This window comes from Furipterus horrens, unplaced genomic scaffold (genome assembly GCF_987537825.1).
Source record: "Furipterus horrens unplaced genomic scaffold, mFurHor1.1.pri manual_scaffold_1, whole genome shotgun sequence".
NCBI classification, from domain to species: Eukaryota; Metazoa; Chordata; class Mammalia; order Chiroptera; family Furipteridae; genus Furipterus; species Furipterus horrens.
This window is the reverse complement of record NW_028327171.1, coordinates 29,513,198-29,540,025: the sequence shown is the minus strand read 5'-3', so window position 1 is coordinate 29,540,025 and position 26,828 is coordinate 29,513,198. Positions and strand designations below refer to the sequence as shown.

The window sequence follows — 26,828 nt, the reverse complement described above, 5'->3', positions numbered from 1 at the left end:
ATATCTGTCTCCTTTATCATAAAATACAAGTTATTTCAACTCATACAAACAAGAAAAATATTAAGATTATAAGGAGACATATGACAGAAGAAGAAATAATACTGAGAAATTAAATATTAAATAATTAACACTTATTAAATATCAAGAGAACAAAAGACAGATTCAAAGAATGGAAAACTTAAATTTTAAATAGTCATGTAAGAGAAGTTTGATTCTCACCATCAAAGAAATATAAGGCAATTTAAAAAAAACAGTTGTGAAACATAAAACAGTTTAAAGTGCATATTTTGGTGAGACTATTTATTAGTACACTCATTCTGGAAAACAGTTTACAAATAGATATCAAGGACCCTATTAATGTTAGTAATATTCTGATGTAATACTTCACTTCTTAGAAATGTAGTGAGGAAATAAAGAAAATAATAAACAAATTAACATTAATATGCAGGATCATACGTAGGATAAAAATACTGAAACAACTTCTTTTCTAAACAGAAGTGGTAAATATTTTTGTAAACCCATATGAGAGACTAGTTAGCTCTGAAAGTTGATTTTGAAGATTTCCCATTATATAGAAAAAATAATTATAAAATATTTTCAAAAGGTAAAATGAAATAGGTAATTTGATTCCATTACCTATTTATGTATATATATAGGAAAAATATATATCAATACTATAGATACGGAATTAAGAATTATATAAATAAAAATTCTAAATGTTCTTTTTTAACCATTATTTAAGTTATTTAATATTTACATAGTATGTCACCAAATTAGAGCAAAGTATTTCTGTTTTTATTATTTATCTGCAATAGATTTATGATCCCCAAAATAAGAGATATGAAGTTCCAGTACCATTAAACATTCCAACTACACCAACAAGTACTTATGAAAATAGACTTTATGACGTTGAAATCAAGGAAAATCCTTTTGGCATCCAGATTCGACGGAGAAGCACAGGAAGAGTTATGTAAGTGATTTAATTATTTGATATGAAAAATATTTTTATTTTAGCCTAGAAGGGGAAAAATAAGAAGATATTTTCACTGCCTTCACTGTGCTAGAGTATAATCACACTAAAATGGTTTTGACCTCTTTTAACATTTTAACTTCAACAATTAGTACATCATAAGACTATCATTAAGGATTGTTAAAATTTAATTTTCACGTTCTATGTGATTTATTTTAACATTATCTATCAGACTTATTCTTATAATCAAGTTGAGAAACAAACCAAGACTCCTCCTGAAAAGAATGATGAATGTTGGCAAAATAAGTAACTGAAAATGTGTTATATAAATATTTTGTTAGAACTGTTGAAATCAAAGTTTATTTGTTCTAGAATCTGAATAATATTGTTTCTGCTAGGCATTGATAATATGCATGTAGATATTTTTGTTACAATGAATACATTTTTAAAAATCTATATTATATTAAAAGATACCTTTATGTAATTTTAGAAGATGCAATTTAGAAGGTGTTGTTGCGATGTTTTCAGGTGTTGTAAGAATGGATGCACATAATGAAGAAAAGTATGTCTGTATTATTTTAAAATTTTTGTTATGTGAATGTTTTTGTTTCAAAAGATCACAAGCTAAGTTATTTTGTAAATAAATTTATGATGCAAAAATATAATTATTGTTATTTAAGAACTGTTATTCTTTAGTAAATACCTTTTTCAAAATAATTAACATAAACATTTAAATGACTCAAATTCTTTCTAATACCTATGTTTTATTACACTGTCAACTCTAATTATTCCTTCCTCCTTTTTTCTTGTGAATGCCTAGAAAAGCAATGCATTCTCTGTAAAACATTTATTCTAGAATATTTTTGTAAACACTGATTTTTATAACTAAAAAAAGACAAAATAAAATACTTTAATATTGATTTCTATTTACTATATTTATTATATATGTAGAAAAAACTGATTATCTTAAAGAAACAGTAAAATAGATGACTTTCAATTTCTAGAACATGTCACTCCCAGATTATATATTAATAACTTCATATTAACTTTATTTTAAAATAAATATATCTAAAGATAAACATATATAATCATATAATAATGCTGAATATTTGAAATATATTTTAGATATTCTCCAACTTAGAAAAAGAAAAATATATTGGAATAATAATCTATTTCCAATCAATATCTGGTTAAAATAAGGTACATAAAGAAAATATTTTTGATTTTCAGCTCACCCAAGAAAGAATTACCATTGTTATTTTTGATACTACATTGTAAATGTTTACAGATATGTAATTATTTTCTTTTGTTTTCAGTTGGGATTCTCACCTGCCTGGATTTACTTTTAATGACCAGTTCATTCAAATATCCACTCGCCTGCCATCAGAATATATATATGGTTTTGGGGAAGTGGAGCATACAGCATTTAAGCGAGATCTAAACTGGCATACTTGGGGAATGTTCACAAGAGACCAACCCCCTGGTGTAGGTACCGATGTTTTTCTACCTCATGAACTGACTAAGACCATGATTGGGATCCTAGTCACTTCTGCGTAGGCCTGTACTTTGATACTGAAGTAATGACAAAGGGGCTAGAGATTCCCAGAGCTGCTATAATGATTTTCTGAAAAACAAACTAAAAAACATCACCATTAATTACTGGCAAAAGCAAGGGTTGAATGGATAACATTGAGTAGAGTGAGAAATGAGGTAGTTACCCAATTTTTCATCCTCTCAACTGGATAGAAAGAACATTCAAATTCAGTATTCCCTGCTAATTACATGTTTACACTCAGCTTTCAGAAAATAACTGACTAGGGTTCTCTTGTAATTTTTTTTTTCTTTTTCAACAATGATTTGATGTCAGATTTTTCCTTTATGACACCCACGTGCAGTTGTGTTTTTATGAGTCCTTACTGCTAGTTGCACATTTAGAAAATGTTTTTATAAACTCATGTCACTTTTCCCAATGTTTTGACTTATTAATTAAATATACTTAATGAATATTTAATGCACTACACAAAGAATATTACCTATAATTATTCTAGACATATCATAAAAATAATGTTTTAATAAAATACTAGTTTATTTCTATTTACAATATGTGATGCATACTTAAAGGATGTATTAAGTGTGAAATTATAAAGTGTGTGTACTGTTGTAACCACCTTTTATAGTTAGGTGCTCAAATTGCTTTGTATCATACTACTTCCAAATTAGGTAGTAAGGGTGGGTTTTCATTTATACCAAATGGAAAAAGGAATTTACTAAAATTTATTTCTTTAAACTTTCAATATTAGCATTGGTATTATTAGACTAATATAACCTTTTTTAATCATTATATAAATTATCTTTTATGTACTAAATGATTCCTGGGATTCCCTGTGAGTCAAAGGTGTCAATTTCTTTGGGGCTCATCATCTTACAAGTTTCGTGACGTTTAGCATGTCATTTCATGGGCCTGAGTATAGCTTTTTTTATTTTTAGTGTATTTTTTCCACTACCATTTAGTCCCCCTACACCTCCATCCCCATCTCCCACCCCCAGCAATCACCACACTGTTATCTATGTTCATGAGTCCTTTTTCCTTTTACTCTCTTCTTCCACTCTCTAACCAGACCACCCTCCTTAGTAGTCATTCTGCTTTCTATGAGTCTGTCTCTATTTCCCTTGTTAGTTCAGTTTGTTCGTTATGTTCTACATATGAGAGAAATCATATGGTATTTGTATTTCTCTGACTGGCTTATTTCACATAACCTAATGTTCTCCAAGTCCATCCATCCTGTTGCAATGGGTAAAATTTTTCTTCCTTCTTTTTTTTTTTTTTTCTGTGGCTGAGTAAAATTTTATTGTATAATTGTCCCGTAGTTGTTTTATCCACTCATCTACTGATGAACACTTGGGCTGCTTCCGTATCTTGGTGATTGAAAATAATGCTGCAATGAACACAGGGGTGCTTACATTCTTTTTGAATTGATGTTTTGGGTTCCTTTGAATATATTGCCAGAAGTGGGATTTCTGGCTCAAAAGACAGATAGATCCATTTTTAATTTTTTGAGCTATCTCCATACTGCTTTCCACAGTGGATGCACCAATCTACATTCCTACCAATAGTGCAAAAAGATTTTTTATTCTAAGAAATAAAAAGATCTAGCTAAAAAGGAAATAAAATGTTTTATAAATACAAACTATTATATAAGTAATCATTCTAAATATAAAATATATAAACATAGATAATTATCATATTAGTTATTTAAGGTTGAGTGCTTTAATCACTTCAGTCATTTTTGAAAATCTCCACCTGCAAGTCAAGTATGTGCCTTGACTGAGAATGAAACTTACCACATTTTGGTGTATGGGAAGATGTTCCAAACAACTAATCACTTTAATCACTTTTAAGAAACAATATTGTTGAAAAAGAAGTGCCAATTTTAAAAATAAATTAACACAAAAAATCTGTAGAAAGAAACCTAACTACATTAATACCAACTTTTTTTTTACATCAGTTATTAGGCAACATTTTTGGGTGCTACACAGTTGTGTATTTATTTGCACACTCTAAAGCAATGACTTCTAATTACTAAAAATTAATTCCTAAAGGAAATGCATTTAATTCAGTTTGTGGGTACAAAGAAAGCACATTTAATTCTTAGGCTCAATCTTATAATAAATTTAAATATTACATTGACAAAATTTACATGTATTATCTGAATATATGTTATGTTTATTTATTTTATTTTAGTATAAGCTTAATTCCTATGGATTTCATCCTTATTACATGGCTCTGGAAGATGAGGACCATGCTCATGGAGTTCTCTTACTTAACAGCAACGCAATGGGTAAAGCAATCATTTTAAAAATGTTTCATGTTTTCTGTGACTCTTTAATAAATAAGATTTTATACATAGAAAAAATGTAATCTTATTTTGAATTTCCAGATGTTACATTTCAGCCAACACCTGCTCTAACTTACCGCATAATTGGAGGAATCTTGGACTTTTATATGTTTTTGGGCCCAACTCCAGAAGTTGCAACAAAGCAATACCATGAAGTATGATTGAATTTGTTTTTAGAATATACATAAAGTTCTTTTTATACTATAAGTAATTCTGTTAGTTCACACATTATTTTTGTTTTCAAAGGTAATTGGCCGACCAGTAATGCCACCTTATTGGGCTTTGGGATTCCAATTATGTCGTTATGGGTACAGAAATACTTCAGAGGTTCAGCAAGTATATGATGATATGGTGAAAGCTCAGATACCATATGTATGTATATAAACTTTTAAGACAATGTTAAGAATGTCATGTATAAAATCAGAATGAATAATTAAGCACAAATATTTTAAACTTATTTAAGTATTTAGAAATATTTAGGGCTTAGTTTCTAGTAGCACCTAATGCATTGGTTATGAAATTTTAAAAATTGTCTTTATTAGAGTGATAAATGAAAAGAAGTATTACCAGTTTTTTCTCCTTTTTCTCCAATTTCATGTTCTAAACAAGTCACTGTGCACCTGCATTTCTCTCATAAGCTTTGGGTCACAGATAGTCAGGCACATTCTCTCTGTTTTCTTTGAGTGAGAGTAAGGATCCACAAAATTATTCCATCAGCTGATGTGACAAATTATGGGGAAGGAATGGGAAGTGGAACAGAGTAATTTTTTCTTTGCACTGGAATAAATGACACTTGTAATATTAAAAACAGAATTAGAGAGCTGGGAGAATATCCTCTCTTCTCAATGTTTGTGAAAATATTCCTAATTATCCAGAAATAATCAGTCCCTGTGATTTCATTTTTTAGTGATATTAAAGAACCCCAGAAATTCACTTGGTAACACTTAGGCATGAAAAGCTAGAGTGGGAGGTATATATAATAACTCACTCTAAGAAGAATAAGAAGGACCTCATTATAAGATATCAGTAAATATAATAGAAATTAATATGTGATTTCTGAATATATTACTATGAGGATATTAAGTATATAGTGGATGAAACATAAACATGCATGTGGAATTTTTTATAAAAATAGAGGTTTTCCATTTTTTATTAAAAAAGGGTGTCCACTGTATTAACCATGAAGTTTATAACACTTAAAAGAAAATTTAGCTAATGTCTATTAATAGAAAATAATTTAAAAAATTTTTATTTAGTCCAAAATTATAATTTTTATTATAACACTCAAACATTTATTAGTTTAAGCATACCTTATTATAAGTAATGGATTTACTAATAATTATTTCTTCTTCTTTGGTATTATTAGAATTACTTGAAATTACCCTATATTTCTTTTATGTTTCTAGAAATAAAACAACCCCTATTTATGTATACATTGTACAAACTTCCAAATAGCAATTTAACATAATTTTATAGCCTCATAAGTCTTTTACTCCTATGTCTTCCTTTTTCCTTTGGGGATTATAAAATAAAAGACACTAATTTGAAAAAGATTTGTCTTTTAGATCAAAATTATTAAATGAACTTTTAACAGAGAAGAATATTTATATGAATTTGTTCTTAGAATATTTTACATCTTTATATTCTTCTTTCCTTTCATGAGTATTGCATTAACTGATTCTCTTCAGGATCAAGTAAAGAGACATAGAAACTTTCATATTGCTAATACTTTCATAAATATGATGAAATGTGAAGCATTAATTCTTGTTATTCTTGCCCCCCCACCACAATTCTCATATTCAGGATGTTCAATACACAGACATTGATTACATGGAAAGGCAACTAGACTTCACAATTGGTGAAAGATTCCGTGACCTCCCTCAGTTTGTTGACAAAATAAGAGATGAAGGAATGAGATATATTATTATCCTGGTCAGTATTTATATTTTATATTTTATCTAAGTCTTATTATCTTGATTTTATTAAGATTTCTCTCCTAGATTGAGGATTGAGGATTACAGGGAGGTATTTCAAAATAGGAAGTATATAACTTTGGATTCTGCTCCGAAATCGGAAACTGTCTTGCTTTAACACTTCATTTTATTTACATGGGCTGCCAACAAGGATACCTTTATACTTGGTATACCCTTTAGAGATCTAAGACTAAAGCTGGGAGTCACAGGCAAGCTGGATTTTAGTGATCACCCATGTTGTAAACTGGCTTCAATTTATAGAAGTTACCATCACGTGTTGATGGATTTTCTGTTCCTATACAACTCCCAAATCATTCTCTAGGACTGCTTCCTATGTCTCTCATGTTTAAACATTTGCCTTCAACTTAGTGATTTTAGTGGGGAGAATATTTTATCACTCTCATAAGAAGCAAGCTACACAGCCAGAAATCCCACTGGAAAAAATGAAAACAAAAGAAAACCTCTAGTAATCTTGCTTGAACTCACAGCTAATATATTTCGAAGTTCTTAATTTTTTATAAGAAATTTAGAAGACAATATAGCTAGAAGAGTAAAGTTTGTATTATCAGTCCATTTCTCAATCCATGTCTTTGAAAGCACGATATAATGATAATGTCATAATAAAATATTGCATTGTTTCCTAACCAAGAGGCTATAGTTTTATTTCATAATAACTTGGTTTGTATTTCATTTCAATTTAGGATCCAGCAATTTCAGGAAATGAAACAGATCCTTACCCTGCATTTGAAAGAGGACAGGAAAAAAATGTCTTTATCAAATGGCCTGGTACCAATGATATTTGTTGGGCAAAGGTATTGAATTGACCTTAAAATAAAATATGAAGAAAAATATTTCATTGAAAGTTTCTATTGAATTAAAAAACTCTTATAAAATATTAAGATATATATATATATACATATATATTATATGGAACATTATTATTTAATCGTTAATCAATAATATAAAACATACTTTTGAGTTTAATCAAAGTTATTAGAAACAGAGAAAAAAGTCATACAATTTGTAAGACCAAATACTATTTGTTTCATCTTTAAATTGTCTTTCACTGCATTTCTTGCTACGTCTTGTGTTTTATTACAAAACTGCCATTAATAACATGGTGAATCATTATTCTATACCACAAGTCATTTAAATGTATGTGCTTCTCTTAAAAACCTATTATTAACAAAATAAGAATGTTTTTAAGAGCTAATTTATATTCCTAACTTGAATAGAAATATAATTTGCTATATTGCATTTAAAAAAAAGTAGTATTCAGACCTGGGAATAGTAATATATTTTATAAAATGTTCAGATTTGACATTAAAAGAAAAGAAAAACACTAGTTATTATTAGAAAAAAGAATTCTATGATGGAAGAGATAGTTAAGTGCATTATGACATCCTTTTTTAAGTGTATTTTATTGATTATGCTGTTATAGTTGTCCCAATTTTCTCCCTTTTGCCTCTCTCCATCCAGTATCCTCCTTCCTTCTAGCAATCCAGCCCTACTAGTTCATGTCCATGTGTCTTGCCTGTAAGTTCTTTGGCTTCTCCATTTCATATACTATACTTAAAATTCCCCTGTCTATTTTGTTCCTACAAAATATGCTTTTAAATCTCTGCACCATTTTCTCATTTCTCCCCCTTCCCTCTCTCAGCTGATAACCCTTCAAATGATCTCCATAGCTATGATTCTGATCCTATTCCCGCTGTTTGCTTGGTTAGTTCGTTAGTTTTTACATTCAGTTGTTGATAATTGTTAATTTATTGCCTTTCTAAAGTTCATGGTTTTGATCTTCTTCTTTTTGTTAAATAAGTCCCTTTAACATTTCATGTAATAATGGCTTGGTGATGATGAACTCCTTTAGCTTCACCTTGTCTGGGAAGCACTTTATCTGCCTTTCCATTCTAAATGATAGCTTTGCTGGATAGAGTAATCTTGGGTGTAGGATCTTGCTTTTCATCATTTTGGAATATTTCTTGCAAGTCCCTTCTAGCCTGCAAAGTTTCTTTTGAGAAATCAGCTGATAGTCTCATGGGAACTCCTTTGTAGGTAACTCTTCTCTTTTCTCTTGCTACTTTTAAGATTATCTCTTTATTTTTAACCTTTGGCATTTTAATTATAATGTGGCTTTGTGTGGTCCTCTTTGGGTCCAACTTGCTTGGGACTCTCTGTTTCTTGGACTTGTATGTCTATTTTCTTTGCCAAATTAGGGGGAGTTTCTTTCATTATTTTTTCAAATAAGTTTTCAATTTCTTGCTCTTCCTCTTCTCCTTCTGGAACTCCTATGATTTGGATGTTGGTATGATTAAAATTGTCTCAGAAGTTCTTAAGCTTATCCTTTTTTTTATTTATTCTTTTCTCTTCCTGCTGTTCTGACTGAATGTTTTTTCCGTCCTTGTGTCCCAAATTGTTGGTTTTATTCTCGGTTTTCTTTTCTCCACTGTTGGTTACGTGTAGATTTTTCTTTATTTCACTTAGTGTAAACTTCATTTCTTCCCTTATGTTTTTATTGTACTTAATGAGTTCTTTGAGCATCTTGATCTCAAGTGTTTTGAACATAGCATCTGATATGTTGTCTATCTCCATTTCATTTAGTTCTTTTTCTGGGGTTTCATTTGTTCATTTGGGCCATATTTCGTTGTCTCCTTAATTTGGCAGCCTCCCTTTGTTTGCTTCCGTGTATAAGGTAGAGTTCCTTTTACTCCCTGTCTTAATAGCATGGTTATGTAGAAAAGGCACCTGTAAATTCTGTGGGGCAGAGCCTTAGGTAGTTACCAAGGTGGGGCCATCTGCTTCATTGCCTTGTGGTCTGGGTAGGGGGAGAGCTAAGAGAAGGGGCAACGCTGCTGTCTGTTTTCTGGATGTTTCCCTGGCATTTGTCCTGTTTCCAGTCACTTCGCCCATTTCCCTTATGCATTTAGCACCCTTCCAGCTACTGCCCCTGTGGTGAAACCCAGAGTAGGTGGGTTTCCATATGTTCTAAGTGCATGCAGGCACTTCAAGTGGTGAAAATTTGACAGTTTCTTCTGCCACCACTTCCCCATCTGTTTTTTATAGCTAAAGGTAATGGGGATTTATCTTCCTGGTGCTGGAATCCTGGGCTGTGTGGTATGGCCTGTGGCTGGAATTGCTCACTCCCAACATATCCTTGCTGATTTTTATCCACCATGTGTGAATGTGGGACCATCAATCTGCCACAGCTGCTGCCACCTTTCCATGACTCTGTCCCTTCTATTCATCTGGATGAATGTGGCTTCTTTAAATCCTTGGTTGTAGGACTTCCATACAGCTCAATTTTACCATGGTTCTGGGTGTTATTTGTTTTGAGGTCTGGTTGTAATTCTTTCTATGGTTGCGCGAGGAGGTGAAGTATGTCTACCTATGCCTCTATCTTGACCAGAAGTTGCATTATGAGATCCTTTTTGGATCTTGGATCAAAAATAGGTCATCAGTGGTAAAAGTGATAAAATTCAAAATGGCCTGTAGATTAGTTAATAGTATGATATCAATATCAACATCTTGGTTTTGATAATTGTACAGTAGTAATAAACATGATAATATTAAGAGGAGCATAGTGAAGTGTACAGAAAACTCTAGTTATAATATTTGCAAGCTGTTCTGTAAGTCTGAATATAGTTAATTTCAAAATAAAAATGTTAAAATAAAATTGAAAAAATATTAAAAAAATTACAGATAGGGAGAGAGGCTTCCTCCCTAACTCTGTTCTTGTCTTGCAAGAGAATAATTCAAGTGAAAGACAAACACTTATGGTGGAAATGAAATAGCAAGTTTATTTATGAAACACATACAAACATGGAGTTGCAAGCAGACACCTGGCAAGTCTAAATGCCCCACGTAGAGAGGAAAGAAGGTTGTTAGTAAGTTTGTTAGTATGTTAGTGAGTTTGTTCTATACACTGGGGTTGAGGCTACAAGTAGGTACTTAGTTAATCTAAGAATAAGAATTCTGATTATTGGGATTCAGGGGTTATCTATCACATCTGGCTTCTAGCCCCCCCCCCCCAAGAATAATTTAAGGTTACAAAGGTTTTGTTTCTCAGTTAGTAAAGGTTCTTTGCCATAGTTAATGAAATTGTTATAGAAACTCCCTTTCCCAGGATAAAATCGCAAGGACTAACGCACCCCACCCCTCACATTCTTGTACAATTCCTGCTTTTCCTGCTGTGACATTCAGGTTACCTGGCAATCTTAGTAAGATTGTTACAGAGGCTTACAGAAGCTGCTTTTCTCAGCACAGTCTCAAGGACTCTCCCCTCTTCCTGTGCTATTTTGCTTGTAACGCTTGGGACACCTGACAATTTTACAAGCCGAGCTCAGGACAGCTGAGTTAATTGGTGAGCCATGTCTTCCTTTTGCTCCTCACTTTCTGTATTGTTATTTGCTAGATTGTGATGGTGTGGGCCCTGCCTTTATTTACCCCCTGCCCACTCCTTCCTAGATGCTATGTAGCAAAACCTTTGACAAGTAGTGAAAAACATTATTTTAAGAAACATGCAAGTATAGAGTATGACATATAGGCCATAAAAAAGGGATTTTTTTCTTTCTACTTTCTTGTTATTTTATATTTCTATACATTTCCTCAGATTTGTATCTTCTAATCCATTCCCCCATAATCAGCAACAAATCCTTTCTAAGTAATTAGTCTTTGGGGATTCTTTACATTTTTATTTGGAACTTTCTAATTTCTACAACGTTGAGTCAAATTCCCAGATTTTTAGCATGATTGAATTTGGCTATACTCTGTGTGCTTGTGGTTGGGTTGGAGGAAAACATTGGTGGAGGCAGGCAGGGGTGGGTTGGTTGTAGAGGGGGAGGGAAGGAAGAAAGTAATTTAGTACTTACTATGAAAACCACGAAGATACTTGCTTCAGAGTGACATCATTTCACTCAGATATTTGATTCCCTTTAAATAAAAATATATTTATTGCTTTTATATTTTAATTTTATAATAATTATAGAAATAGTTTTAATATACTATTAAAGTTTAGTATATAGTTTTCATATTATTTCTTGACCAGACCTTTGGTTTCATGAATTGTTTTCAAAATCACTACCTACTAAAAAGGTTAACTTTTTTCTTATTTGCTATATTAAAGAGAATATCAAAATGGAATGTGGGAATAGTTTAAAAATAGGACATAAACCTGAACAAAACTAAAAAAAAGAAAATAACTAAAGGAATTATTAATGTGGGATCTTCAGTCTATAATATGCCTTTAAAACTCTAATTTATTTACAAGTCATATCATACCAAAATTATTTTTAATTGTTTTTCAATTTCTTCTTTCTATGTAGGTTTGGCCAGATTTACCTAATATAATAATAAATGAAAGTCTTACTGAAGATGAAGCTGTTAATGTAAGTTTTAAATGCATTGACTATATAACTAAAAGAAATTCAACACATGGACTTAATGATCACTTTGACCAATCATTTAATTTGAATAATTTTCTTTAAAAAGTAGATGGATAATTTTCTAGTTCTCTATATCAGACCGTATTTAAATCAAATTAATTTATTTTTCTTAAATATCAAATCCAGTCTCTCTTTCGAGCAATTTTATGTATCTTACTAAATGCAAACAATAGTTCTTTACTTTTTATTTTATTGTTGTAATAATATTTAACATGACATCTATCCTCGTAACTTTATAAGGTCACAATACAGCATTTTTTACCCTAGGGACAATGTTGTACAGCAGATCACTGGAACTTACCTTGCATAATTGAGATTTTATGCCTATTGAATAGAAATACCCCATTCTTCCCACTTCCCAGTCTCTGACAACTACCATTGCACTCTTTCATTTTGTGAGTTTGACTATTTTAGATGCCTCATAAGTGGAGGCATGCAGTATTTATCTTTCTGTACCTGGTTTATTTTACTCAGCATAATATCTTCGAGGTGCATCGATTTGCATCATATTGCAGAATTTCCTTCTTTTGTAAGACTGAATAATATTTCATTGTATCTATATACCACATTGTCTTGATCAATTCATCCATTGATGGACATTTAGGTTATTACAACACATTCACTCTTGTGAATAGTATAGCAATAAGGATGGGAGTTCAGGATTCAGTTTCAGATATCTATTTGCGATACTGATTTCAAGGTTTTTTGTTGTTTGTTTGTTTTTTAGGATAACTACTCACAAATGGTAGTTCTATTGTTAATTTTTTGAGAAAGCTCCAAACATTTTGATTTTGACCTGCATTTCCCTGATATAGATGACATTTAGCATCTTTTCATCTATTTGTTTGCCATTTGTATGTGTTCTTTAGAGAAATATCTATTCGGGTCTCTGTCCATTTTAAATGAGTTACTGTTTGTTTTGTTAATATATAGGTATAGCACTATTTTGTACACTTTGGCAATTTACTATTTATCTACTATATGGTAAACAGATATTGTCTCCAATCCAGTAGGTTGCTTTTTCCCTTGGTTGATTATTTCCTCTGTTGTGCATAAACTTTTTAGTTAGATGCAGTGACAGTTGTCTTTTTTTTTTGCCATGATTTTTGTGTCATATACATGAAATTTTTGCTAAAATAAAATATCCTAAATATTTCGCCTATGTTTTCTCTTAGTTTTGAAATTGTAAGTGTTGCATGTAAGTCTTAAGTCCATTTTAAGCTGATTTTTGTTTGTAGTATAAAAATAAGGGTCTAATTTTATTCTTCTGCATCTAGACATTCAGTTTTCTCAACACTATTTGATAAAGAAACTATCCTTTTTCCCATTGTATATTCTTGACATCCTTGTTGAAGATCAGTTGACTACATATGTGTATGTTGATTTCTGTGATATCTATTCTGTGCCATTGGTCTGTGTGCTAATTTTCATGAGGGTATTACACTGTTTAATTTATGATAGCTTCAGAGTATATTTTAAAGTAAGGAAATGTAATGACTCCAGTTTTATTCTATATTCCCAATATTATTTGGGTTATTTAGGGATTTTTGGTGGCCCCAAATAAATTGTAACATTGGGATTTTGATAGTGGTTGATTAAATCTATAGATTATTTTTTGTAGTATATATATATATATATATTTTAAACTATATTAATTCTTCTTATCTGTGAACAGTGATATGGTTCTATTTGTCTACCTCTTATTTTCATTTAACAAGGTTTTGTAGTTTTCAATAAATAAATTTTGTACCCTCTTTAGTTAAGTTTATTCCTAAGTATGTATGTATATATGTACATATTTATGTATTTATTTATTATTATTTTGGTATTTTAAATATAGTTGTTTTCCTAACATTTTTTCACATAGTTCATTGTTACTGCATAAAATTATGACATCCATAAATAGGAAAATTTTACTTCTTTCTTTCTGATTTGCATACTTTATATTGTCTTTTTTTTTATACCTAATTGTTCTAGCCAGGACAGTCAGTAATATATTAAATAGAAGTGACAAGAGTCAGCATCCTTGTCTTGTTCCTGATATTGAACGAAACTTTTTTTTCCTTAATCAGTGTGATATTAGCTATAGGCATTTAATATACAGTCTTTATCATTTTAAGGTAAGTTACATCACTATTCCTAGTCTATTGAGAGTTTTCTTCATGAAAGTTTGTTGAATTTTCTCCAACTCATTTTTGCAACGTTAGTTGAGATGATCATTGATTTTTATTCTTCATTATGTTAATGTGGTATATTATATTGTTTGATCCTTGCATCACAGGGGTAAATACCATTTTTTCATGGTATATGATCTTTATACTGTGCTGTTGAATATGGTATATTAGTATTTTATTGAGAATGTTTGCATTTATATTCATCAGGGATATTGTTCTTTATGATTCTTTTTTCTCATGATATCACTGTGATGATAGCCTCCTAAAATAAGTTTGGAAAGGAAATATTTTCTTCACTTCAGTTTTTTGGGAATGGATTTGAGAAGGATTAACATTAATTATTTTTAAATGTATGGTAGAATTCACCAGTATAGCCATCTTGTCCTAGACTTTTCTATGTTGATAAACTTTTCATTGCCAGTTCAATATCCTTACAACTAATTGCTATGTTCAGATTTTTTATTTCTTCATGATTTAGTTTGTTAAAATGTATAATTACAGGAATTTATCCATTTTTTGCTGTGTAATTGTTCATAAGTCTCTTATGAGTCTCTGTATTTCTATGACATTAGTTGTAATATCTCATCATTCATATCTGATTTTATTTACTTGATTTATTTCTTTGCTAATGTATTTATTTATTCTTACTTTTTAAATTTTAATTACATCTTACATTCAATATTATTTTGTATTAGTTTCAAGGGTACAGTACGATAGTTAAACTATCATATACTTTACAAAGTATTACTCCTGATAAGTACAGCACAGAAAATATGGTCAATAATATTGTAAAAATTATGCATGGTGCCAGTTCTCTTTTTTTAAAGGTAGTTCAGCTACCAACCAGTTTGTAAATTTTGTATATGCTGTTTACACACACACATGGAAGGGGTTGGTGGGGTGGGGGAAGCAATGGAGGAAAAAATGGGACAACGGTAATAGAAAAACAATTAAAAAAATCAGTTTAGATATAAGAACACCCAGAGACTGAAAGTGAAGGGGGAAAAATTTATCTATACAAATGGCAACCTAAATAGAGCAGGCATGGCTATATGTATATCAGAAAAAATAGACTTTAAGTCAAAACTCTCACTGAAGCTTAATAAGACATTATATCATGATAAAAGATCAAGTCACTGGGAAGATAAAACAGTTATACATATATGTGCAATTAATAGCAGAGTACCTAAAAACATAAAGCAAACATTGAAAGAACTGAAGGGATAAGTACACAGTAGTAAAATAATAGGATATTATTTCAATATTTAATTTTCAGTAATGGATAGAATCACCAGACTGATAATGGGCTAAGCAGTAGTAAACTTAAACAACACTGTATAGATAATATGAGCTTAACAGACATATGCACAACATTCTACCAAAGAGCAACAAAGTATACATTCTTCAAAAGCACATGGAACATTCTCCAGGATATATCACAAGTTAGGTCACAAAAAAAGTTTTCACAAACTTAAGAATATTGAAGTGATACCAGGTATGATTTATGGCCACAATGAGAACAAAACTAAAATTAATATCAGAAGAAAAACTGGAAAATTAATAAATACGACAAAATTAAACACCACAATTTTGAACAATATTTTTATGGTTGACAGGAGGGTTTGGGAGGGTGGTTGAAACAAGTGAAGGCATCAGGAAGTACAAACTGGTATTTACAAAATAGTCACGGGGATGTAAACTGTAGCATACAAAATATAGTAAATAGTACATGTTACAATAACTATGTATGGTATCAGATGGGTACTAGATTTATCAGAGTGATCACTTCATAAGATATATTAATATCTAATCACTATGTTGTACAAATGAAACAATATAGAATGTCAACTGTAATTTAAAAATAAGAAAAGTATTTAGAAAAGAGCTGACAATCAATCTTTTAGGTAGATTAAATTATAATAATTAAATCACACAAGTTCACGGAACTTGAAGAATTACTGAACCATGCTGTTGAGGAAAAAAGTAAGTTTTAGGTCAATTAGCATTCTACCCATTAATCTTGGGTAGTATTAGCAGCACTGGAGATGTAAGTATAGCTTCTTTATATAGATTTTGGAGGGTAGCTTCAATTTGCAGTGTTGTATGTATAACCACTCAGGATACTCTACCACAAAAGGTAGAAATCATGTTGGATCACATGTATCTGATGACATTTCTGGATATAACCAATGATTTGTATTAAAGGAATATAATAAGCCAATGAAAAGAATAAAATAAACATGGAAATGAATGGATTATGGAAATGCAGAACAATGGAAGTTACAAAACAAAATACGGTGTTACCTTTCTTACTATATTTCATTGTATGTAGTCTATGGGAGAGCCTAGAATAGAAAATATGCGTTGAATATAAATAGAACCACACTGAGCCTTTTTTCCCTTATGAGTAAAGTATAATTTGGGGCAAAAAAATAAAGTATCTTCCAAATCTAATGGTACCCACGATATATCTGTTTTGTAAATCCTTATATTTTCTACTCTCTGCATTTTCTCTATGCACAATGCCCTCCTATACACTGTGCATGGAGAAGACTGTTCTGGCAGTTACTACAGAGTCTTAAAAAGTGTGGCAGGAAAGCATTCAGGTGCAGCTATGTTTTTCAGACAAATAATTTGTCTGCAGGTCAGCCCTCTGCTAACATACAGACTCTGACATTGGAATTTGTATGTGTAGGCTGACAAGTAGGGCATTTTCTTGGGTTGGGAAGCGTTAGATGTGAGAGAGAAAAATAAATAGTTGGTTGGGGTGGTGGAATGGTATATTGGTTCTGGAAGAACGTTAAGCCAGGTAACAAAAAACTTTTTATCAGAAAAACAGGCTTTACCTAGACTGTTTCTTTCTCCACTATGCTCTGCAATGGTAAAGCTACAGTATATGGCTCTAAAGATAAGGTATAAAAACTTCCTATCGCTCTAAGAGACACTTAAAATATATTTCTGTGTTTTGAATGGTTTCCTTACAATCTATATATCACAAGGCTGTTCTTTTCTCTCTCTGTGTATGTCTCTGTCTCCCTTTTTAACTCCCCATTGCTGCTGGGGTGCTTCCAGGAAAATCATATGCATTTATATAATTCAAGTTGGTATCACATTGCCATTATTACCACTTGTTCGCGACTTCTGGATCTGACAGATGAATATCTGATTTAGACACACATGGTGTCTCCTATGATATCATACTTATGGGTCTGAATTTTATTTTTATAGGCTTCCAGAGCTCATGTAGCTTTTCCAGACTTCTTCCGGAATTCCACAGCAGAGTGGTGGGAAACGGAAATCATAGATTTTTACAATAACCAAATGAAGTTTGATGGCTTGTGGATTGTAAGTAAATATTGAGTAATTTATATTCTAAGTGATTTTTATTGATTATGCAAAATTCTTAATAGATTCTAGTAATGTCAACAAAGTATTCTTTGTGAAAATTAGCTTGTTCACTTTTCCCATAAGTTTTTTATTCAAGAGACTGCTAAGATATAGTTTTACTAATCAATATATGTATGTGAATGCTATTTTCTGAATATTCAAGCTTGACAGGGGAACCAAAATAGCCTCTTTCTAACGATTCATAAGAGCTTATAAATATTTTATTTTCCTTCAGTGTAGGTATAAATTTCACACTCAACTGTCTATAGTGTAAGAAATAATAAACTCTTACATATTAGGCAAAATCATCTCCCAATCTCTTAATTTTAGGTATAACTTTAAAGTATATTTATTAAGATTTTTAATAATAAAATTTTAAGATAGCATTAAAAAAGTTTACCAATAAGTAAATACTTATTACAGGAGATTTTATATAATACTTCTCTAGATTTTTGGAGGTGACATTTCTTTATTGATTGTTTAACAGGTATGCTTTAATTTACTTATTTTCTTATTAAAGAAACTTTGAAAGAGGTGCTGTTATGTGTAAGCCATAAACCATTGTTTTTTTAATTAATGGGAAATACAAGTTCATTTCATGTATAAAGTTATGTTCTATATGGATTCTATTAAAAAGATCTCCAAGAATTATATCTTGATTCAGAAAGTGTAACCATCCTTTTTTCCTCAGGTAGAGGAATCATAATTAAATGGTAGCTACTGCATATATTTAGATGGTTGTCCTTTTATATGCAGGTATTAGGATCCTGAAATGTGTTCTCACATATTCTTAGAAGGTTTTCTTGTTTTTGCTTTTGTATTTTTAAACTATATCATGGTTTTTAAAACCACAAACCATTGTTTTTTAAAACAAGCAATTGACACAAGGCTGGCTTAGAGGCATGAGTGTTCAAGAGAGGACATGGGAGAATAAATATTATTATAATTTAATTTTCTGTCTAAAAAAAACTCAGTTTTATGTGTATATGAGGAGGGACCCCCCAAATAATGAAATTTATTTATAAAAATTGTGAATTATTCTTACATGTTTAAACTTTAGTCATCTTCAAAGAACTCTCCATTTGATGCAATATGCCCATTGAATTTTTTTAAAGTTATTTATTTGTTTGTTTATTTTATTTTATTTTTTTAGAGAGAGGGGAAAGGAGAGAGAGAGAGAGAGAGAGAGAGAGAGAGAGAGAGAGAGAGAGAGAGAGAGAGAGAAACATCATGTGTGGTTGCCTCTCACTCACGCCCCCAACTGGGGACCTGACGTGCAACCTAGTCATGTGCCCTGACTGGGAATTGAACGAGGGACACTTGGCTCACAGGCCGACACTCAATCCACTGAGCCACAGCAGCCAGGGCTTCCATTGAATGTTTTGTTCATTGCTCAAAGTAGTTTTTGAACTGATATAGATAAGTTCACAGAACACTCACCTAGAGGGAGAAACCTGTACTATAGGGAATCCACCCTCCAGAAGATAATTCTGTTTTGTTTTGTTTTTTTAATTTGTCCCCTCGTATTATATCTACAGATAAAAGTTGGAAATTTTATGTTTTTCAAAAGTAGGAACTGAATTATAAAAAAGTAAGGAACACTGAGCTAAACTAAATTCTTTAGTATCATTGAGATGCAGACTTTTGCTTTTTAGAATACTGAGTACTGGTTATTATTTAAATATGCTGCTTTAATTTGTTGGCCTATTAATTATTTCTTTTGGGTATATGTGTTCTAAGTTTGTTTTCTATTTATTTGTCTTTTTTTAAGGATATGAATGAACCATCAAGTTTTATAAATGGAGCAACTACTAATCAATGCAGAAAAACAGAGCTGAATTACCCACCTTATATCCCAGGTAGAATATTATTACTTCCCCTTTGATGTTATCATATTATTATTAATTATTTATTAAACAGGTCATATACCTTATGATGTAGGGGACAAGATTCATATTCCCAATTCTTACTACCCATCTACACACTGTACCACACTTCAATTCATTGCTAATATTATTTAACACTATTTTGAGAAGAAAAATTAACATTTTGTCAATATAAGCACATCTCTGATTTTTTGAAATGGTTACTTTGATTTTCTTAAGAATTTCCCTAGATTTGAAAATACTCAATATTATTTAAGTTAAAAAAAATAGAAAGCTGTTATAGAGATTTTTAAACTTCCCTTACTAGGAAAAAAATATAGAATATTAACACCCTTTTGCTTGTCTCTTAGCAGTGAGGGAGAGGACCAATTTTTTAGTCCTCATCCTCATGCTCTTATATCGGCAGTAAACTTCATAAAATGTTAACATAAAGTTATGGCAAATCTCTGAAAAAAAATGCATCTTAAACTGAGAAAAAGTGGATCAGAAGATAGTGTTGGTATACTATTTGTCTGGCTCTTAACCCCAGGGCTTTCTGTACAAATTAATTTTTAAAATCTATTTAATCAATATTTCTTATCTAAATAAACAAAATGTAAGAGACATTTAAGAGTATGTTATTTTCATGTTTTTCCTTATGTTGATTATTAGTAACACTTTTTGTTACTGACTACAGCAGAAATTTTCACATATTTTTCAGTCACAATAACTACAATCAATTACAATTACAGACTGTTTCTTTTTTCCATTTGTAGTAACATTGGGAAAGTGTATAAATGCTTTAAAAAAATCAATAGAACTTAAAGCAAAAATTAATGTTTTTACCAAAATAATATATAGTTGTATTTTACACATTTTTAATATTGGGCACTTTATAATGTATTAATTTTTCTTTTTCATTGGTTCTTCCTAGAACTCACAAAGAGAAGTGAGGGATTACATTCCAGAACTATGTGTATGGAAACCGAGCAGATCCTTAGTGATGGATCATCAGTTTTGCATTACAATGTTCACAATCTCTATGGATGGTCAGAAATGAAACCTACTTATGAGTAAGCAGTGTACATAATTGTCCTTTTTGACTCCTTAATATCTTTTAAATATTAGATTTAATGTAATCTACTTTGAGAGTCAATCTTTATCGGCCTTATTTTGTAACACTTTTTGTCCCAATATTATCTGTAACTTACTTTGTCTTTCATGACACAGAATAATTGCTTTCCCTTCCCCCTATCTCTCTCTCTCCGTCTCTCCCTCTCTCTCTCTCTCTCTCTCTCTCTCTCTCTCTTTGTATCATTACTTTGAATTTTTATCTAATTTCCAAAATAATCCTGAACTATTTTATTTTGTTCCCTACCATGTACTCAGCTCATAATAGCACAATGTCTAACAAATAGTAAGTGCTTGATAAATAGCTTTGAATTAGTAAATAATATATAATTTGATGTCATAAAGACATTAAAGCTTGGATAAAATTGTTACTTGAATGCATTATTAGCAAATTAAATTATGTGTGAATGATCTTGAGCTTCTCAAACTTTAATGTCCATATTAATGGTACCCAGGCCATTCTTTGAGTATCAAGTCTTTATCAGCATTGTCTATTAAAACCTTCTGCAATTATAAAAATGTTCTATAATTTTTGGTTGTCTAATGTGGCAACTATTAATTATATGTTGCTGTTGAACAATGTGCCTAGGACTGGAATTTTTAATTTTATTTAATTTTAACATGTTTAAATTTATTATATAGCCCATGTGGCTAGTGGACACTGTATTACACAATGCAGCACCAGCTCACTGTCTCTTAATTACACATTGTAATCACCTGGAAAAAATTAATAAATTCTGATTTAATAGGTAGGACAGCCTAAGAACCTGAATTTTAAAAATTACCCAGGTGATTCTAATGAGTAACCATGGTTGAAAACTACTGCTCTGATATATGACTGAAATAAGTAAAAGAATGAGAAGCATTTCAGAATAAAGAATGTGTGTAATATTTCCTCTCTTTGTGAAACATCTTATCCTATTTCTAGTGCCAATCTCTTTTTCAACCTAGAATAGGTGAATTATTTAAGATATTATTATATGAATGAATGGCCACAGATTTGTTAACCAAATCCCAAAGCAGGGTCACTAAAATCATATACAAGAACTAGGGAATGTCGTTCTTTAGAGTAAACAAACTGGTCTTCAACAATGCCTTTTATTGAGAAAAACATTAATCCTACTGTAATATAAAAATTAACATAATTATTCTTAGTTAACCTCACTTTATCATAAAATTATACATATTAAAAAGAACAAGATTATTAATAATTGACTCATCATCTAGCTGGCAAAAAGTATGCATTTTAAGATGAAAGTCTGTAATCTAAGGAAAATTGAAAGAAAATATTTTCTTCAGAGGGTAGGGAATTGAATTTCTGGAGCACATTACAGAATCTATCATGTTTCCTGACACATTATAGAACGTTTAGTAACTTTAAATGAATTGATCTTTATCCTACTACAGGTATCAAAATTGTATGAATAAATTCAAGGGAAAAGTTAGGTAAATTTCTAAATAGTTGACATACAAAGATATTTGGAGATTTTTAAAATTTATTTTATTTTTTTTATTACAGTTGTCTCACTTTTTACCCCATTGCTCCCCCCACCCCCCCACCCCTTATCCCAGAGTCAATCCTCCCTCCACTGTCCATGTCCATGAGCCATTTACACATGTTCCTAGTATTTGGAGATCTTAAGATCCATTTTAACTCTTAAATAACATTATGAGGGAGATATCTTCCGAAAAACATTCTTTAACATGAAATCATAATACATTTCTTTAATAGTTTTAATTTTCCTCTAATCCATAAAACCTTTCAGGAAATATTTTAACCACATTTGTTATTTAAATTAAAGTGTTAAATGTTGAGTTAAATATCCCAGTTTACACATAATTTCAGTTATATGAGAATAAACAGTTACCCCCTCTTCAAAACTTTTAGAGATTAAATATAGTAATTATATGTGTAAAGACTTTGACAGATGTGAAAGGGTTCCATAAGTAAATTACATTTACAGTTAAGCAAATGGTGGAAAGACTTTTTATTTATCAGAGTAAACCAAAAGTATTAAAAACATTTTTGTTATTCAAGTCATCCAGATTGTAACGTTTTATCATTCCTTTTTGTGACTCATGTGCTGTCTTTCAAACACACACATTTAACATTCAACTAGCTCTTGCTACTGTACACCTCACTTAGCATGAAATAAGCAAACCAAGGAAAGAATAGAATGAATGGATTCAGAAACAAGAGTTAAATAATCAGCTTGCACCACTGCAAACAGGTTTAGAGAAAAATTTTTGGATATCCAGGTGACAAATGAAAAAGTTTTATATGTAAATCTCGTATGAAAACTTTTCAGTTTTCAATAGACTCTTTCCTTTACTATTTAAATTCCATGTATTGAAACAAAGCTTATACTTCAAATATAGGGAGGAATTCTGTTTAAAAACTACCTAAAATTGTATCTTCAAAATTCAGACAATTATTCAAGAATTACATAACTAGTTATTTTATATTTTCATCTTCAACAATACCTTGAATGACTTTAGACATTACTACATATTTTTCTTATTAGAGAGGAAAGTTCTGGTTGCATTAAAATATACATTTTAACTAAATGCCCCAAATTTTTGTAATAAAAATTTAGAATGACATTTACAAAATCAATAGATATAAATTATTTTTTCAGGTATTTCTGTAGACTGAGCTAGTTTAAAACTTAGAAAACTATATTGCTTTTCTATGCTTAATGTTTCTGCCTGGGAAGAATTATAGTGCCTTTTGAGGTGGGAGAAATGTGTGCTGTGGGAAGTGACTTCTTACTGATTTTTAAAAAATGAATAATCAGACAGCAAATATGATAGAGCTCACCCTTCCACTAATGTGGAAGTTTTCTTGATTACAGCTGTGACTTCTTTCCTGTAAGCTGTTTGTCACCTAAAAAATATTAAACACATGTATCTTAGACATTACTTTTGATTAGTATGGTTGAATTGAACATTGATATAGCTGTTATATATTTCTTAAAATTTTAATTGTTTATTTTTTATTGTATTTTTTCCATTACTATTTATCACCCTTGTATTCCTTTCCACTTTCACCTAACCTAGAATACCCTCAAATTTCAGTTATAAATCCACAAAACTTGTTTTCATGAGTTAGCTTTTCACATAATTTCTCACAAAGGAAAATTTAAACTTAATTGTTTATTATGCTATACACAGAAAAATTAGAACTATTTCATCATACAAAGATTTTTTACACATGCTAAAACTAAAACTTGTATTAAATTTTTTATCTAATGGTGAGTCTATTTGAAATGTTAAATGAAAAAAATATTATTAATAAAGCATATTAACACAAAATGCTGAAGGTATTCTTTTCTAATATTAATTTAGTAAAATATTTTTAGTTTTCAAAGAGCCTTTTAAAATAAATATTGAGAAATCAATTCTGCAATTACTTTCTCTAAGCAATACTAACCATTTTTAAAAATAATTTAATACCATCTAATCAGAGGTATAAATATCTGGAGAATATTTATCAATTGATTTCACCATTATTTAAAAATAATAGACATTTGAATTAATTTGAGATTATCTTTAGTAAACATAAGTAAAATAAATATATTGTTTGAAACTTTAAAATGTAAAAGTTTCAATTTAATAGTGTTCTTTCATATAGTCCACTTTTATAATATGTAGTTTTAATAAACCATTTTCTTTTTAAAAGAACTTTTTTTCCAATAACTTAAGATATTTTAATACATTTTCTGATATTAAAAAAAATCCTTTGTGAACTATTATAAATACCCAACAAGAATACTTCTGTAACAGAACATTACAATTTTTCTATAAGCTAAATTTCCCTAAATCAATTGGTAGCAGAAGATAAACTGTCTTATGGTTTAATGTGTTTCTTAAAATTGAGCTAAGTTCATTGTAACTAAATTATTTGTAAAGTTGGATGTGTCATAAATATTTAGAAAATATGTATAGTGGTGAGATTTTAAATTGTATTTTTAGTGGCAACAAGTAATTTTTCAGATAAGAAATATTCTGTGAAGGGTTACAGAAGATATTCTTCAAATGCAATAAGTTAGATTTTCCTTAAGAGAAAAATATTTGAAAAATAACTTATGCAGAGTTCTTCTCAATCAGAAATCTACTAAAGCATATATTCAGTTACTAATTCCAACCCTTGGTAAAGATTTTTGCAAAAGACATGCAGAAGAAAAAAATCATTTAAGAATATATGTTTCTTTCATGTGAACAAATTAAGAATTTGTGACAACTTTATTCTTGTATAATTTTAATAACAGTTAAATTTAGATTTATTTGCAAATTATTTAAATTTAGATTTTACTTTTTCATGTACATTTTTTAATTTATCAATTCCTCTATTCTTTATAAGTATACATTCTTTTCTTGTTAAATGTCAACAAGTATATGTGTTATATACCAATACATTAATTTTACTAATTTGACTGATTTTTTATATTTATTATCAGAAATAAATCAATGAAGATGGTTTTTATATATGACCTTTCTAAAAAGAAACATACATACAAGTAGGGAATTTAAGTTAGGGAATACAATATTGTTTGTTATCAATAAATAGTTTAATATATCATGATTATTTAAAATATTTTATTTTCCTATAATATTAATTTGAACTACTCATAATTTAAATTTTGTTCAGTTAGTATTATATGCCAAGTACCATAATAGATGTAAAGGGTATAAATGATTAACACAAAGTCCTTAATCTCAAGAATCTTAAGGACTCATTGAAGAAGCTGTGTATATAAACAAACCAGTAGAAACGCTGTGGTTCATACTATAACAACAAAAGAAAAATGATTATATACTGTTGATACCATGTTAGTGAATTGTAAAGTCTACTTAATTATATGCTTGAAATATTTCCCTGAGACAGTTCTACAGTCTTTATTCATATACAATTTATTTTGAATAATATAAAAATAAACACTCTATTTCCAATTAATATAATAGTAAAATAAATTTCTATTTTAGATAGTCTTATAATGTAATATCAAAGAAAGAGAGAGAGAGACAGAGATACAGATTATATAATGTTGCAATGCATTATTCTTGCCACTAAAACGCAAAATAAGTTACTGAAGTCACTTTCCATGAAGTGAGCCAGGGAGGAAAAAAAAAATGACTTAATTTTTAAAATCTATTATCTTGATCTGACTTTGAAAAGATTCCATTCTTGTATAGAACAATTACTTTTATTTTTAAGCCCAGGACAATCTTGTTCTCTTTAAACTAGCCTGTTAAAAAAGGAATATTAGAATAAATATTCTCTTCACAGTAATACAAAAATTAAGTATTGACAAGTTACAATTGAGAAAGCTTGGAGTGATCAATAGTTGGAGCCTAGATCTTTACTCAAGAGAAAACATTTAAGTAGGATAAAATGAGTTCATTCAAAGAACTCAAAAAATGATTAGTGAGTTGATTTGATAATACCAATAGTTGACTTAATTTGTATTAATTGAACAAATAAATGCAGGCCACAGGTATTTCAAGTTTGCAAATGTTGGAAAAGAAAAAGGACATCTTCATACTTGTCAAGAATTTATAATATAATGAGAGAAGACTCACATATAAAGAGCGAGTTGTAATATAAGATAACATAGATATCATAAATCAAATTCTATTTTTAATGAAGTGATTATAAGTAGAAATATATGAAGAAAATAACTAATGTGAAGACTTACAAATCCTTCTTCACTTATATTAGTGCATTGCAGAAGGCAACTGGCAAAAGAGGAATTGTTATTTCTCGTTCCACATACCCAACTGCTGGACGATGGGGGGGCCACTGGCTTGGAGACAACTATGCACAATGGAACAACTTGGACAAATCAATCATTGGTATGTGAGAATCACTATCTTTATCTTTTTTTAGTTTTATATTAGGTATTTACTTTTTCTTATACTTATTCATATACTTTATAAGTTTGTCTCAGAAATATACTTCTGGCATCACATTCTATGACAAATACTACC

At 30.1% G+C, this 26,828-nt stretch overlaps 1 protein-coding gene across 1 annotated transcript in view; it reads left to right on the top strand.

The window, feature by feature from the left end:
* Positions 1-26,828, top strand: part of SI (sucrase-isomaltase) — a 96,197-nt gene that overhangs the window by 50,050 nt on the left and 19,319 nt on the right. Inside the window, exons 27-38 of the mRNA XM_090273460.1 lie at positions 816-970; positions 2,287-2,455; positions 4,713-4,809; positions 4,909-5,021; positions 5,113-5,238; positions 6,670-6,798; positions 7,541-7,651; positions 12,161-12,223; positions 17,683-17,799; positions 19,613-19,700; positions 20,641-20,779; positions 26,560-26,693. Coding sequence (XP_090129586.1) covers positions 816-970; positions 2,287-2,455; positions 4,713-4,809; positions 4,909-5,021; positions 5,113-5,238; positions 6,670-6,798; positions 7,541-7,651; positions 12,161-12,223; positions 17,683-17,799; positions 19,613-19,700; positions 20,641-20,779; positions 26,560-26,693 — 1,441 coding nt within the window. The remainder of the gene's footprint in view (positions 1-815; positions 971-2,286; positions 2,456-4,712; positions 4,810-4,908; positions 5,022-5,112; positions 5,239-6,669; positions 6,799-7,540; positions 7,652-12,160; positions 12,224-17,682; positions 17,800-19,612; positions 19,701-20,640; positions 20,780-26,559; positions 26,694-26,828) is intronic.